At 38.1% G+C, this 16,832-nt stretch overlaps 1 protein-coding gene across 1 annotated transcript in view; it reads right to left on the bottom strand.

The window, feature by feature from the left end:
* The window catches only part of CNTN1 (contactin 1), a 136,299-nt gene extending 122,724 nt beyond the window's left edge, over positions 1-13,575 (bottom strand). The window contains exons 1-3 of the mRNA XM_054399983.1: positions 13,497-13,575; positions 12,668-12,772; positions 768-897 (exon numbers count right to left, since the gene is read on the bottom strand). Of these exons, the coding sequence (XP_054255958.1) occupies positions 768-897; positions 12,668-12,772; positions 13,497-13,575 (314 nt within the window). The remainder of the gene's footprint in view (positions 1-767; positions 898-12,667; positions 12,773-13,496) is intronic.
* Between the last annotated feature and the right edge of the window lie 3,257 nt (positions 13,576-16,832).

Genomic DNA, 16,832 nt, shown 5'->3' with positions numbered 1-16,832 from the left:
CTCTTTTGCTGGTAAGAAAATTAATCTGTCCCATAGTATGAGGACAGCAGTTTTCTGCTGGTGACTAGGTTGGAAATTAGCCACAATCTTAATAGTGACAATCTGAAGTACATTCGTCTGTACATAATGAGCATTTAAGGGCTGACAAACTTATATGCATGCCCAGAGTTCTCACAACAAAGCAGAACTGCTCTGCTAATAGCAACCCAATTGTGTGAAACAATTACTGTGTGAATCTCTACTAATAGTAGTCGAAACATTTCTCCACAAAAAGTTTTTCATATTTTGAGTAGCATAGCTGACGCATTCTTGAGCATCTCTACAATATGGTGGATGCAAAAAAAACAACATAGCATGTAGAATTATCCAGGCTCAGCAGCCAGTACTTCTTTTGGAGTAAAATAAGATAACAAAGCCATTCTATACCAAGAACAAGGACTTGAACCTGTCATCCTTACCCTAAGTCAGAAAGCTGTTAATTACTTTTTAAAGGTCATTTTCTTTGCTGTTGTTTTACATCTGGATCAGTATTCCTCTCAAAAGCTGAAAACCTTTAAACAAAAATGGAGTTTATTGCTTTCAACAGTGCCTAGATGCTTTGGCAAAGTGAATCAAGGTTGATCCTTCCTCAAAAATTGCAAATCCCCCCATGTTTTCCTGCTTTAAAGACTCCATATCTACATGTTAAGGCAATCAATCATTTAAAGCCACAACCTGAAAAACTCACTGAGTAAAACATGAAAGACGTGAAAATAAAAAGAAGTTACCTGTAAGTAGGAAAAGGAATTGCTCGAGCTCTGCAGTTCATTGAAACCTGCCCATCTGACGATTCTTCTGGATAGATGGTATCAATGGGTTGCTCCTCAAAAATAGGTCCATAACCTTTGTTCCCTTCCTCTGAAAAAAAAAAAAAAAGGTAGAGTTTGAAAATAATTGCTTTTCAATTAGCAGTCAAACTAAAGATTAATTTACATCACACCTTTCAGATAAAAAAATGCAAAGGCTAAATAGTGAGTCCCTCAAAATCAAGTCCTATATGCATCACAAAACCAGAGCAGTAAGAATAACAGAAGTGCTGTCCTACTTCCCTGTCTTCTCCACTGACATCATCAATTATATGTCATAGTTTATGACAAATGTGATGGAGATAATTTCAAACTGAAGACATGCCCTTTAGGAATGCAATGAGATCCACTTGTTTAACAGATCCAAAACAACTATGAACAACTATCCAGACATTAGGTATTCCATATCTGTGCTGCATATAAAAATTCACTACATGACTTGTGATGCTGTACTAAAAAAAAAAAAAAATTCACAGCTCAAGAGATAAACCATAATATAACAGATTAATGTCCTTAAATCAAAATAAGATTTTGTGCTCATCCCTTTAGAAGTCTTGCCTTTGGTTATAAAACATTTCACAATAAAACAGACAGCTTTTAGAAAATCTAGAGAGGAATCCCTCTATGCAACTTAAGAATGTGAATTATGTCAGTGTCAAAAAATCATATATACATAAAACAATCCCTTCATAGATCTATTTTTTTTTTTGTTCCTAAATTCTGTATTCATAGACAGATAGTGGATTACAGCACTAGCAGAATAGTGGCTACAGATAACAACTATGTTCCCTTACCAATTAAAGTTTGGGGAAAACCCCACCATTTCCTTTGGGGGAAGTTTTTGTTTTTTAAAACAAATTCATGTAATGAGAAGTCTTTCAAACACCAGCAATTAGACATGAAGCCAGATCTTTTTAAAAATGGTCTGCTTTCTTTGATATTTGAAGTGTAACTCTATGCATACTGCTAGATCAAAAGAAGAAGTAATTTCCAAATTAAAAGGTAAGAATCACGTTTTTGCTCATAGCCTGCAATAACAGAGCCACAAACCTGGTGGCACTTAAGAACTCTTAAAGATGAATACAGAATAACAGCCTCTAGAAGCAAACAGCCATATCATATGCAGCTGACTCTTTCCACCTTAGGACTCCAGTGATGTTGCAGGCCACTCAGGCATTTCAAGGCATGCATTTTTAATGCTTCCAGCAGTATTGATTATCATGAATGTGCATTCCTCACACATACCATGTACTTTAGATAGATTCAGGATAGCTTGCACTACTGCTGCAACCTAACCTGAATCTGGTTCCAGAACTCTGGCTAGGAAGAAAAAAATGCACAGAATGAGTATCAGGTGCGGCAAACAATAAACCTTTCGTTCTCAGACATAAGCTGAGTGTGGACCAGTGACATGAAACAGCATGGGGTAGAAAAGAAAAGACAAAGGGTCTGTGAAAAGATCAGTAAGAAATGCTCACACTTTACGTGAAGTACCATGCCTGTGTGAAGTCTGGAGAGGAAGGAAGGGCAGCTTAGGAGTACAAGGCAAAAGAAGAACTCATTGAAGTTATGTGTAAAAGAAAAGGGAGAAGTAAAAGTAGGGAAAGGAAGAAGGAAATGGATGCTTTAGATAAAATGAGTATAGGAAGAAAAAGCACATTTCCTATGTTCTAGTCGTGCTTTAGACAAAAGGATTGACTTCCTGACCTCCCAAACAAACTTAATGCCTTGTTTTCTGGGTAGACTTGTGATTTGTATTTTAAATTGGAGCACAAGTTATCACCTAATTCTGACTATTTGAGGCATTTTGCAGTGAATTCTGCAAACAAGATTCATCCTTTTCAAAAGTGATAAAACATTAAGAAGTCTTCATAAAGGCCAAGAAAATACACAGCTGGTGAGATCATGAATTCTGTGCAAGACTTGGTGCTCCTGGAAGATGCCCCTGTCATCTCCTCATCAAGCAACACTTTTCAGCTGGGCAGCGTCATTTTCCCCCTGGGCATTCTTACAACACCTCTTATGTTTGTCAGACTTCTTAGGCAGCTGCTAAAGCTAAAGAGAGTGGAAATCTATTAAATCCTAGCTTTCTGCATTATTTTGCTGTCAGTTCACTGATGATCAGTGTAAAGGAGCGGAATAGGAGCAGGGGTATGTATAAGCTTCCACCTTCTGAGTGGAGAAAAGTTATCTTATTAACTGAACCATCTGAAAAAATGACTGCCTAAGTAAGATAGATGTGTCTAAAAGTCTTGCAACTACTTACAGGTGAGCTACAAAATTATATTAGTACAGCTTTATGTCCCTGTATAAGCCTGTTAGAGATTATAATACAGAACATCCAGCACATTCAGGGAAAATACCCCCCAAAACATGAGAAAAGTAACAATCAGAAAATACCTGAGGCAATTAGTCTCAAGTAATCTCAAGAAACTTCATCAGAAGAGGGAAAATGAAGGCACAATTAAAAGGCGTATTGGGTGCATCCTAATTCCATATAGATTTAATTCAGGAAATGTCAAACTTTTCCACACAAATATATGTGAACAAATTAACTGTTGTTCAAATGACTTAATTTTGTATGGTATATGTTTATGTAGAAATTGAGACAAAAAGTTTTCCAGCCTATATACACTCCCGTTGTACTACTTAGGTCACAAAAAGAACAATTAAAACCAAATCGTTATCAATAACCCTTTTATCAACCCTCTGTGGATCTCACTTCATTCCACATCCTTCCATGTAACCATCTGCCCACTCAAATGCTATGCCCCCTCTATGCACACTGCTCCAGCTTCTCCCTTTCATGTCCTTCTCCTCTGATAAGGAAATTATGCTTATCTGTAAATATAAAGGTAATGTGAAACTTTTCAATATAGCCACCATATAGATCCACTTGTGTCTCATTTCCAAAAGCCTAATCATAGTGAACTAATGACATTTTGCTCTCACAACAACAAACAATTCTGTCTATTGCTCTAACTACACTGACACTAAAACTCTTGTGTCTAGTACAAATTTGGCATAAATTTAGCAACATAGCAGACAAATACTGACTTGATTTTTGAAAGATGAATGACTCGAGTAAAGCTGCCTTGGATGTAATTCACCGTAACACCAGTAGAAAGAAGGGAAGGCAATGACTTGTCATAACCAAATGCAGTAATTGTACATTTAAAATACCCTAAAGTAATTATGTAACCTTCCATCTTATCTTACAGATCTTCATTTACAAACACATATAGGGAAATCATTCATTCTGTTCATGATAACACAGGTACATGTCCTTTTATAGGCTTATTGCAGATAGGAAGAAGGTTGTGTAGGGCTGGAGAGTTTGGTCACTTGGTCAGTTTGGGATTTGAGGATCAGGAGCCTGAGATGTGGAGATGTGTGGTAAGAGCATTTCTTAGTGGGTTAGAGTGTTAAGCAAAAAAATTCCTCTGTTGAGACAGAGCAGTCATCCCAATCACTTTCTGACAAGTCAATTTATTATCAGCTAATTTAATCCTTACATGCATCTAATTAATTTTGAAAATCAATTTTACTCACAGATTAAGGATAACACCATGAAGTAAAGCTGCTTATAATTATGGGAACCACTATGTGTCTGAGTACAACCAGAAAGGGAAGTTAAAAATATCTAGTTTATTGAAGGCTACTGTGAAATTTTTTATTTCACAGGTAAAAGTAGCAGATCTTGAGCGTATTTTTTTCCAGTACAAAAAATGAAATAAAACCCAGTGTTTATTTTTGTCTTAGTCATTCTTAGCTACAAATTGCACATATCATGTATGCTTTAGAGGTTATGTGTGGCAAATAATGGACCATAAAATTATTTTATAGCCTTTTCTAATATGGATTTACAGCACTCCAGTATCTCAAATATTAATGGGATGACACAGAGAAGATGAAGTTCAACAGATGAACTTATGACATATCCATGAAACTGCACTTCCTGCTTCTTACTTGTTCTTCATGGCTCAGACACTCAAGGAACATAGAGAAGATCAAGCATGAAGAACTATTATTGTCCTTACGCCCTGATGTGTTCAAAGAGAAGTGTACCTGTTCCTTCTTAGCCAAATTTGAATATCCTCTAGTGGAAGTCACAGAAATAAACATTTTTGTCTATGAATCTTATGCAGAAATGTGCCAAGGAAGTAATTTTATTGATACTTTTAAGAACACAGTTTCCTCCATACCGGATAATTCATCAGTTCCTTTTCCAAACCTTCCAAATATTTTACTTCTTTTTATGTAATACCTCTACATATCATTTACTGCCTAATGAATCAGAAAGCATCAATTCAATCTATGAAGATCATGGGGGTAAAACCCCCATCAGATATCGGACTTCATGGGACAGCTTTCCTAAACCCATTTACGAAGCAGAATTTACTGCTCAGATTAAATATGACATTAGATATGATGAATAGGTATGTGTGAAGCTGAAGACAGCTCATGAATTCAGTAATTTTCTATTTTGTAATAGAGCTGAGAAAATGGAAGCTGGCACATGGTGGCTGAAGTCAGGCATCTTACTCATGTTGTAGTACTTCATTTAACTGAGTCAGACTCATCATCACCAATATTGAATGACTCTTTCTAAGTTCAATCATGATCTTCTCTTTTTTCTATCAGTTCTATACTTACATAGTTTCAGAGTTAGGTATTTCCCGGATTGGCATTGACAAGGTGAGAATTTGCCACTGGTGCATTGTTTTCCAGGATCCCAGGTTAACAGAGCAAGTTGTAGCACAGTGAAACCAGCACAGTACAGAATCACAGAAAACATCCAGTTGGAAGAGTCCTTAAAGATTATCCAGTCCAACTCTCAATCTAGCAGGGTCAACACTAAACCCCGTCCCTAAGCACCAGGTCCACACACTGACTAAATACCTCCAGGGATGGTGACTCTACCACTGCCCTGGACAGACAGTTCCAATGTTTGATAACCCTATCAGTGAAGAAGTATTTACTAATAGCCAGCCTAAACAATCCTTGGTGCAGCTCGAAACCTTTCCTCTAGTCCTGTTGCTTAACACCAAGGAGAAGAGGCTGCCCTCTTCTCCCTCCAACTTCCCTTCAGGTAGCTGTAGAGAGCAACGAGGTCTCCCCTCAGCCTCCTCTTCTCCAGACTGAATAACTCCAGCTCCCTCAGTAGGTCATGTGCTCCAGGCCCTTCATGATCCTTGTTGCCCTTCTCCAGCACCTCAAGCTAAAATGGGTGGAAAACCTTAAGATCCTGTTACTCCTCCTGTGCACCAATACAACAATATTTCAATTAGCATCTTTATTCTTCGAACATGACTTCCTGTTCTCTTTCTGTTCATGCTTCCTGTACACTTCTCTATTACCCTGGCATTTAACACCACCAAAAGTAGCTGCTCCAGACAGTCATTTGGTATCACTCCATCAGTATTGATCTACCCTACAGTGTTGTATCCTGTTACATATTTCACATGAGAGAATGACAAAGATCTGTTGACACCGCGTGTGGCTAGATTAACCTTGAATGTTAATGGATGCAGAACAGAGAAGCCATGGATTCATTCATTATATTAACTAAGTTGTAAAGCATCACAAGCCTAGAAACTATTTGATACTTTGAAGTAGGTCTCAAATACTATTTTCAGTATGCCACAGAAATGAGGACCTGACTATATGAAAAGCTCATGTTCAAAAACAAGAGGGTCTTGGAATAAGCCAAAATATCTCTATGAGGCTCACAGGTAAACAAAGCATTTGCAGGTTTCTGAGCATTAAGATCACAAAATACATTCTGATTTTTAACAAATGTCAGACACACAGTAGTAGCATGAAACAGTCTTCTAACATCCAAGCAGGGATGTGGTAGACAAGGTAAACAGGTATTCAGGTATATTCATCTACTTTGTGTTTTAGAAGAAAATGCCTACCTCTCTTTAACAATTGTGAATAGTGCCATACGTCGTAGCAAAATGCTTTGAATAATATGTATTATGAACCGAAGGCCAGAATCTACATTTGTGAACCTACTGTTTCAGAGAAAATCCAAGTTATACATTGCTTCACATTTAGGGGCTGGATTCTTTTTATCTTCTCTCCTAATCGAGTGAGAAAGATTGCATTCATGGAGAGCTTATGTGCTCAAGCATTAATGTGTTTGTGTCCACTAAATGCATGAGGATGCATTTTATGATCCATAAAGAAGATGTTGTCATCCTGATGGAGAAAGGGGTACCAGTGTAAACTAGCAAGATGCCAAAGTGACATAATTTTCTAACAACCAGTCAGGACTCAAACAGAAAAAGTAATCACACTCTACTTCATATTATACCAAAGGGTTAGCTTGTCTTTGTGAAGGCTGCATCTACTTTTGTGGACCAAAAAGAGCAGGAGAGTTACTTTTATCTCAAGTGTGCCAGTGAAGTCCTTGAGGAGCTGTGTAGTTAATAAACTAGCTTCTCTTTTGTAGCAACTTTCAGGTACGAAAAATGCTGATCCTTGACAGAGCAACTTTTCCACACATGACTAAGGATGACATGGTAGAGTTCGCTTGTGATCTTAGACTGCCAAGGGGAATGCCAGCCAATAACAATTATAGTACTTTTAAAGATACTCACATTTGCCTACTACTTAAATAATTTAGGTGATTCTTCCTTCAAAAGCAACTTAAGAGCCTAACATGTTGATCTTGTGGGAATGCCAGTGCTCGGCAAATTAGGGATGAAGGTAAAATGCAGCAGCTACTCTGCACAATCTCCCCACACAAACCATACAATGAAATAATGTGCTCAGAAGTTCAGCATGCTGTCACATCCTCATAAACACATGAAAATAACTGCCCTGCACTGACAGGCCCAGTGTCTTAACGGCTTTCACTTTTTTAGCTTTTACTGAAGCCTGTGGTCCTAGCGATTTTTGAAAATAAAGCAATAGGTTCCCTAACAGAGCAGAAGTATTTTTGAGGTTTTTACCCCAGGACTATTACCTCATTCTGCACAACTCAAAATAGTCACTACAGTAACAAGCTGCCTTTTGAGGCCCGATCTAACCTAAACTCAGGCACCGCCTGGCCCTGCAATATGAAATCCCAAGGTAAAAAGCAGAACAGTTGGATGAGAAATAAAATACTGGAGGAACACACTAACATGTTTTATCCATTGATTGCTTTTATAGCCAAATGTAATCAAGTATTCATTCATTCACATGATTGTCAGTGATGTATATGGAATGTACTAAACCAAAGAAAAGCTTAAAAATTCAGACTTAGCAACAGGATATGAATTTAACAGGGAATCAAAGGCAACTTAGATATGTGTTGGAGAGAGCCCAGATGTCACTGGAAAGAAGAGTCAAATACTACCAGTAACAGGCATGAAATAACTTTCTTGGCAGTGAACTGATAATCATCACAGCATTCCGTGAGGAGTGATTTGCTGCGTTCATTTGCCTTGCACTGCTCAAAGAGCACTCTGAAAAGCAACCCTTACTGTAACTGCCTGTTCTATCAGTAAGTGAAAGACCAAATTACTTACAGCTTTTTCACCAATTTATATCTGCAAGACTACATTTCAAACACTAATTTACCTGGAAAACAAGTATTTATCCTGTCTCATTGCAGAAGATGTCTAAACTTCTGATGCACTGATTCATGTAATACTTGCCTCCCTTCAGCCAAGTAAATGCACATTCCCACTGATGGGGAATGGCCCCTCATTGGAACAATTCTCAACTTCTGCCTTTGATCTCCACAAAACAGGACTGGCTGAAAGACAAAGGTATCATTTCAAGGCAAACTCCAGATTTCTAAAAAGACTATGTATTTTAGTTTGGGAAAAAGAAATCTTTTAAAATTTCCGGCAGCAGGAAAATACCATTTTGAGAACAGTTAAAAACCCTTAGCTGATAAGAGTGTCAGAATACCTGTCACCCTTTCAGGACAAATTCTGAACATCTCAAGTCAATGTAGCTTCATGTTTTCAGCTTCCTACCCCCTTGTTTCCTAAATATTTCTAGCTGGTAAGTCTGAAAGCTCTCAACACAAATTCTGAACGCCTTCAAGTGTTTTGAATTTTCTGGATGCTATGACATTTTCATTGCCAAGACATACACCGGAAGGGAAAATTTGCTAAAGTAAATGCCAGAAACTCTAGCACTCATTGGAACTGAGAAACCCTCTAGCAAGATTCAAGTGCTGGGGCAGAGAAAAGAATACAACATTAGATTTATATAACCCAGATGGGTGCCATAAACCTTAGATGACAGAAGCAGTGTAACGGATCTTTAATTATTTATGCAAAGTAGAGCAAGTCTAAGAGTAGAGTGTGTGTGCTACTCAGGCTTGCAATAATACAGTGGGAATAAGAAACTCTGACTGTGTAAGACATATTGGAGGTTGATACTATATATATTCATAGATAGTGGTAGGTCTTTGGCTTTTGACAAAAAACATAAGCAAGTCCTGGATTTATTCCACACTAGAGGATAAATTCTGCTTCTTTGAACTGGGTACAGTGTTATTAGAACCTGGTCCCATTCAAAACCCTTCACACCAATGGCTCCTATTCTTCTTACAGGAATCATAGCCAATTTCAGGCAAGCAAAATATCAAACAAACATTGCCATGTATATATCCATGCATACTCATACTGCATGCAATGTCATCATACCCATCTTTGTTCTTCCTATGTCACTTACTCATGATCCTCATAGCACACAATCTTCCCATGCCATTTTAAGGGACTGACCAGGAGGTGCATTCTGGTGCCAAGATTTTTAGCTTCTGGGCACAACTGCAATGTGCATCATATGTAAGTATTAGCACTAATCATCTGGCCTGGCCCTTCAAGAAACTAAATGAACACTTGTTCTACGTGATTGAATCAACTTCTTGTGATGGTTTTACGGCTATACCTTTAATTTTTTCTCACAAAGTTAGAGCAGAAAAGTGAAAAAATGTAAGTAAATCACAATTGGGTATAAGAAAGCAAAATAATGATTATTCTAAACACTTCCATCGGAGAGATAGAAATGTTTAAGAGTCAGTACTCAAAACAAGGTACGAGCAGTTCCTCTCTATCTTTCCGTCTGGTGTTTCTCTGCTGAGCAGTCTTCTGGCTGGAGATAACACACACACTCGCATACTGACTTTGACAAGCTAAGTTTAACAAACCTCTCAGCTTCTTGGCTTTCTTCCTCTGCCAGAGGGGTCTGGGGAAGGAGGGGGGAAGAAGCACAGCCCCTTTGGGGCCAGGGGGCTTTGTTGTGTTTTTCTGTTGATTGTACATATTTGTAAATGTTGTGAATAGTGTATATTTGTACATATTCATTGCATTTCATCAGAGATTGTAGTTTCGCATGTAAGTACAGCTTCATCTGCTTCCGAACTGAGTTAGCCTGGTTATTGTCAGTGTGGGAGGGGAATTCCAGCTCTCCACACTATAACACTTCTTCATCAACCAGTGTCCAGCATTTGCTTGGCTACTGCAGCTGACGATTTAGTTTGACGTCACCACACCCAGAGTGAACTCATACGTGTAGCATTACTGACAGTAGTTGATAACCTTGTTTTTTTAGGAAAAGGCCAGTATTAAAATTATGAACTTTAATTTTTGTGCCACCTGCAACCTTCATATCTTAACAATTATAACACACTTGAAACACATAGTGAATATATTGTTAAGCATGAGATCACAGTATTTTAAAAGTTGTTATTATGTCAGGTGTCAGTATATCCTCCAGAAAACTCATATTGAGTAAAGAATTGAGTTGAAACCATTTGTAGAATAAGAAAATGTTCTCACTGAACAAACAAGCACTCCTGTCAGCTATGGAGTAATTTTTTGAAGGTAATGAGCTTACATCACAGTGTTAATCATATTTCTGGACTCAATAATACAAACAACATGATCTCATGGTAGAGAAACTGAGGAGATGCCTGAAATGGTAGGCCAGATTAAATTCTTGAAAAGTTTCTTTCAATTAGAAACTCATTAATTACATGAAGAACCCAGAGGAACACAAAAATGCTTATTGAAATGCAGCAGAACTAGCTTTGTAACTTATCCCTCAAATCAGGGAAGGATCTAAAGCCTACCTTGAAAATAGCTGAATCATTAGTAGACAATATTTCTATATCTCAAACCTCAGTCAGAAGTTTGGATCTGTGCAATTTAATTACTGTGCTTTTTACAAGCTCAGGTCTCAGTTCATGCAGTCTGTATGTAAGCACAATGTATTCTTCTTAAGAAGGGCTCCGCTTATGCTGGCAACCAAATTAACCATAGAAACTAAAAAACAGCACTCACTTAAATTGTTATGGATGTCTGAAACAGGCTTTACAAATCTGAGAGTTGCTCAGAACAGTTGGAATAGGAACTAGATTTTAATAATGAATTTAACTGTCCAAAGAGCTCCTTCCATCTCTCAGACCTGAACCAAAATTTCAGTTGCATTATGAAAACTATCACTATATTGTGCTGGTAAGATTTTATTAATCGTAAGAATTTTAGATGATGTCTGTATTATAAAAACTTATGCTTAGTGTCTCTTCTTGTGAGCCTATTTCTATTCCTGTAACTATCTTGATAATCTGTGCACAATTACACAGTTGATATGTATTTTATAATCTAGAGAAAGAAATAATTCTGTACACTTGTGGCAGTTTAGGCTGGGTGCCTCCTGTTACTGCCACATAAGTTACACCTCCAGTGTCCTGAGTGTTCGACCCAATAAGGTGGACATAGGAAACAGCATATTTCTACCCATAAATCCTGCACCCTATAAATTAATCTGCAAAGTCATGCTCTTTCTTCCCTCTCTGCTCCCATGGGAGATGCTCTCTGTCGGGTAATGGTGGGGGAGCATCTCAAGGCCAGGAGGAGAAGGAGGGGTGCAGTCTCAGACCTGACCAGCCTGAGACTAGCCTAGCAGTGGGGAGGGGTGGGAAGAAAGCTCCCTGGGGGTTTTGGGTATACCCTTAGGTGGGAAGAAGGGAAGAGTTGGCAGGTCTTTGGGTGTTGTTTCAGGGACTCTGTATGCTTTAGGGTTCTTTGCCACTATGCTTTGTAGTTTTCTGTAAACACTAATTGCTTTTTTTTCCATTTAAACTTTCCACCACTCTTCAATCTGTTTGTGTGAGTGTCATTCTTTTGTCCCTCTCGGGGCAAGAGAGGATCTATCTGGCCTTAAACCAGGACAATACTGAATTAGAATAGCAAAACAAAAATTAAGGTCCAGATCTTGTATTTTTTTCAAGCTTTGAATTATGGCAAAGAAGTAAAAGAGAACAGGAAGGGCTTCTTGAAATAGATCAGTGGCAAAAGGAAGAACAGAGAAAGTGTGGGGCCACTGCTGAATGAGGTAGGAGTCCTGGTGACAGAGGATGCTAAGAAGGCAGAGTTACAGAATGCCTTCTTTGCTTCAGTCTTTACTGCTAAGACCATCCCTTCAGAATCCCAGACCTTGGAAGTAAGAGAAAAAGCTTAGAAGAAGGAAGACACTCCACTGGTCATGGAGGATTGGGTTAGAGATCACCTGAGCAAACTGAACACCCACAAATCCATGGGCCCTGATGGGATGCACCCACCAGTACTGAGAGAGCTGGATGATGTTGCTGGTCTTCCACTGGAGGTCCTTTCCAACCCCTGCCATTCTATGATTCTATGATTCACTGTATTAAGTATGCTTCCTTACAGATTTATTATTATTAATTATTTAGTAATTTGTTGCATCTGCAGAAATAAATGAAACCCATGCAAACAGCATAATTGACCTTGAAATGCATAAAACTGAAAACAATTAGCTAAATGAATTAACATGGGAAGTCATCTTACCTGTCAGGCAGAAGACCAAACAGGGCATAATAAGATGACAGATGAAGAGCCACATGGTTATCTTCTGTTCAGCGATTATCTCAAAAGGAATTGTGCCTTGCAACACTAACATTCAGATAGCTAAAAATACCTGGTCAGAGAGAAAGAAAAAGAAGTGAATTATACTGACATAAGGCTTTATCTCATATGACATTTAACTTGCCATATTATCTGTCTCAATTGAACACTTAAAAGTTAACATAAGACAGAATCTTTTGAATAATAACTTCGTTATCAAATTTTCTGGATCAAAGTAATGATTTATTTTATTCAGATTGTTTAAGAGCACCCAGGGTTCCCAGTGACAGTAATATGGTAAATGTTAATACTGAACATCCACTTTTAGATTCATCTTCCTAAACCAAAACTATGCTTTGGGCTGGATCTAGACTCTCTCTCTGTGAGAACATTTCACAATATTAGAAATGTTAAAATAATACGTAGTTTCTAATCAAATAAGGATAGTCCTTCAGCTCAGCAAGTAGAATATCACAATTAATGATTTGAAAGTCTGTGGAACAATGAAACCTAAGTACATTAATCTCTTTCAGGAATAATTTATTTTGTCTAGTATATCAAACCCTTTAAACGTTAACATGATCCTCTGGAAAGGCATTATTAATTTTTATAAATTTCCTTTTAAATGTTTGAAGTTTTCTCTTTTCCCTTTAAGGATAAACTGCCTGTATTTATACTAATGCCAAGCCAAAGAAATACAAAGCTTTTTTTGAATATTCTAAGATTTTAGATACCAGTTTTCAGAATACTTTACTTTCATAACAAATTTTACCTCTTTCAGTCAGAACATTTTGATAGCTTTTTGTTTCTGACCGGTGGCTGTTACCTATTTCTTCAGGGCAATGCGTCATATTTGCAGTGTGCAATTTTCTGTTTTGTTTAATGGATTTTTTTGCCATAAATATATAAATGTATCCTTTATACCCATCACATCTTTTTCGTACTTCTCTTGATTGGTTCTCCTGAAGCCCTGGTTAAGCTATGACCTTCACACAAAACTTATTGCTGTATCTCAGGTATATGCTGATATTTTTCCATTCCTCTCAACGTATTAATTTTGTTGCTATTTCATTATAAAATATGCTTATACATACTTGAATACCCTTCAGTAACATGAAACCTAGGACACGCTTGCATGCTAAGACAGCACTATCACTTTTTCCAGGATGTAACCTTGATGCTGCTGTTTTCTAGCTTTCCATGCCAAGTACCAATGACTCTGATAGAAGCTTCTACCCCTTATCGAGAGTCTTGCTCTTTCCAGGTCAAATTATTACAAAATTGTTCTCTTTTTCCAAAATCCAAATGTTTTAGACCTTGTTTTGAAACTGTCCTGTTTCCCACCTCTGACACTGAGAGATAAGTACATCTGAATTTCCAAGCATATGTACAAACATACTTGACTCCCTAAGTATGCTTGGGATAAATTCTGTTCTGATTAACAGAGAGGCACTGGTTTGACATGCTGCAGGACAAGCCTGTCTCGGTCTATGTGTCTCATGTCTGTCCTTGAGGTGGCAACCATCAGGCCTTACATTTGTCTCCTCCTCCTCCTCAGAATAATGCTAAGATGTTTATCTGAACATGTCTCAGATAGTGAGCTCTTCTTTCATGGGGTGTTTTATTAAATTCATAGGAAAACAGCAAGAAATATCACAAGAGAACCACTTTAGCTCAAAAATTAGAGGAGATATTGCACTTTTTAGCTGTTCCCTGTTTTGGCAGATGAGATCTTTAACAAAGGGATCGAAATTAGTTGCCATGACCCTAAAATCATGGCTGTTACATGAAAACAAAGTCCAGCAAAACACATACAAGAGCTAAACAGTGATCCCCAGAGCTGAGATTTATATAGAAATACTCCCTGGAAGAGGTTCTTATGTTGCCAACAAATGCATATGCTTGCTGTAGCTGGATCCAAGGAGAAGAATTTACTGTCTTTAGCCTTCTGCTTCCACTGGCAGTGAAGTTTCTTCAGATTATGTTGCACAAAAGATACTCACAACTATTTCAGGCATCTGCCTTAAATGACCAGGGTATAACAGCTGTGTCTATATGGTTTCACCAAAAGACAGTGGTATGCTACATCAACAAATGACTTTGTACACTTCTGCAGCAACCATATCAAGCCCATGAAGCTTCTTATGTTATGACACTGCCTTGTCTGAAACCTTTATTTCTAAGTGACATGAGTTAAATTGCATAGTTACACTGAAATAATACACATAATTAAACAGCAATGAAACAAGAACTCTGTTGGGAACAATGGTATTTACGCAGTAACTCATGGTGATAACAACTGTGTTGAAACGCATTGATAGATGAAACTGTTAAAACTGTGTTCAGTCTCTGACATGAGAGGCACCAGCACAGACAGATCCTTCCTCCTGCTCCTTTGCTGAATTCTAGTTTGATTCTGGAAAGTTACCTTGTCCTCTGTCTTTCCAAAAGTTCTTTTCTGTTGGCTCAGTAAAAAATGGCTTTAATACTGGTTCAAATTACAGCAAACAAAAATTTTGTCAACAAATGCTATAAATATCTCTATTTTATTCAGATACAAAAACATACACCCTACCAGGATTAAAATCCTTCTCTTGCTCTCCTTTCGGATGAGTGGGCTCTGTAAATACAATACATCCATCCCTCCTTATTTATCTCAGCCTGTGGTCAAGAAGCGAGGCTGCTTCACATCACTCTGCTGAATTTTAGCAGAACTGCCTGCTATGAGATGAGATAGCACACAGGTTATCAGGTGTATGTCTGAAGTGGTATTGTTACCACCCAGCTGCCCAAGAGTCCAGGCCTTTCTGGGGCAGCAGCACTTGTGCTGGAGGCAGCACTGCGGGCGGCAGTGCTCAAACGCCATTATCTGACACCTCATTTGCTTTACAGCTCTCAACCTTTTTTCTTCACAGTGTGAGAAGGATATTGCTGCCTAAGTAAAAATCATTCCTGAAATAAAGCACAGTCATTAGTACAACTCAATTTTCTCCCCTATAGAAGCAGACAGTGATTGCATGCCTAAGCATACTCCTTTCAGTTTGCCCATTACATTTTCCCTCTTTTCTCACAACAGAGCATCATAGCTTTAGCAAATGAGTAAGACATTTCAAAAATATGTAGTAAAATGAGCAGGCATTCAACTGCAACTGTGTCAAGTTTAATTACTATCTAATGCTTATTAACACATTAAGGTCCCTTCTGAATGTTCAATTGCCCAACAGAGCTAGTCACCACTACAGCACATTTGCCTTGCTATATTCAAGAAAACTGCTTCTGGTGATCTGTCTGGAGTGCAGTCCTCCAAAAGGGGTAAAACAGAGACAGTGGCTGCTGAATAGGAAGCATAGGGACCTCCCAGAACACTTCTGGAGGACTGCACTGTCACGTGATGCTTCAGGAGCATGAGAAATGTTTCCAGGACACAAAGGTAGACCTGCCTCTCTATATTACCCATTGTAAAGATTCTTAAATCTCTCAAGTTGCATTTTAGGAAACTATCTTCCATATTTTCTGTGACTTTCTTAAGGTCTTCACCTTTGGCCTTCATTAAGGAGAAAAAGATACTTGTCTTGCAGCTATGAAAATTGCAGTGTTCTCCATTACTTCCCAACTTAATCCAAACACAGATGACATCATCATTTTGTAAGCATATAAAGCATTAAAAATGTAGACACAAAAAAAGGAAATTACAAACAGCAGGTAATGGAAGTCAAATGAATAAATATCATTAATTCAAAAACAATGCAAATAGGCTACATAATCTACTAGGTATGAAATCAAGAAGGGGTGCAAATAGACGAGGGAAAGAAGGGGAACAGTGGGGGATGTCAGAGGGATGAAGAGGAAGCAAAGAAACAGAACTCAGCATTACAGAGGGGAGGGGTGTCATGTGGGACATGTAAGTGATGTGTGGGAGGATGAAAGCAATAAACCAGCCCAAAAGGGCAGTCAGAAAGAAAGGCAGAGAAGGAAAGTGATGGAAAGGTAGGTAGGTGAAGGTACACGAGGATTAGCAGTTGCCTCTGTCAGTAAATCCCAATGTTCACCATGGCAAGATCTTCCCTGAACCTCCCTCGATGAGGCTTTCAGCATGAGAGCAGTGTAA

The sequence above is a fragment of the Indicator indicator genome, chromosome 3, assembly GCF_027791375.1.
Source record: "Indicator indicator isolate 239-I01 chromosome 3, UM_Iind_1.1, whole genome shotgun sequence".
In the NCBI taxonomy this organism is placed as follows: domain Eukaryota; kingdom Metazoa; phylum Chordata; class Aves; order Piciformes; family Indicatoridae; genus Indicator; species Indicator indicator.
This window is presented reverse-complemented; position numbering and strand designations above follow the sequence as displayed.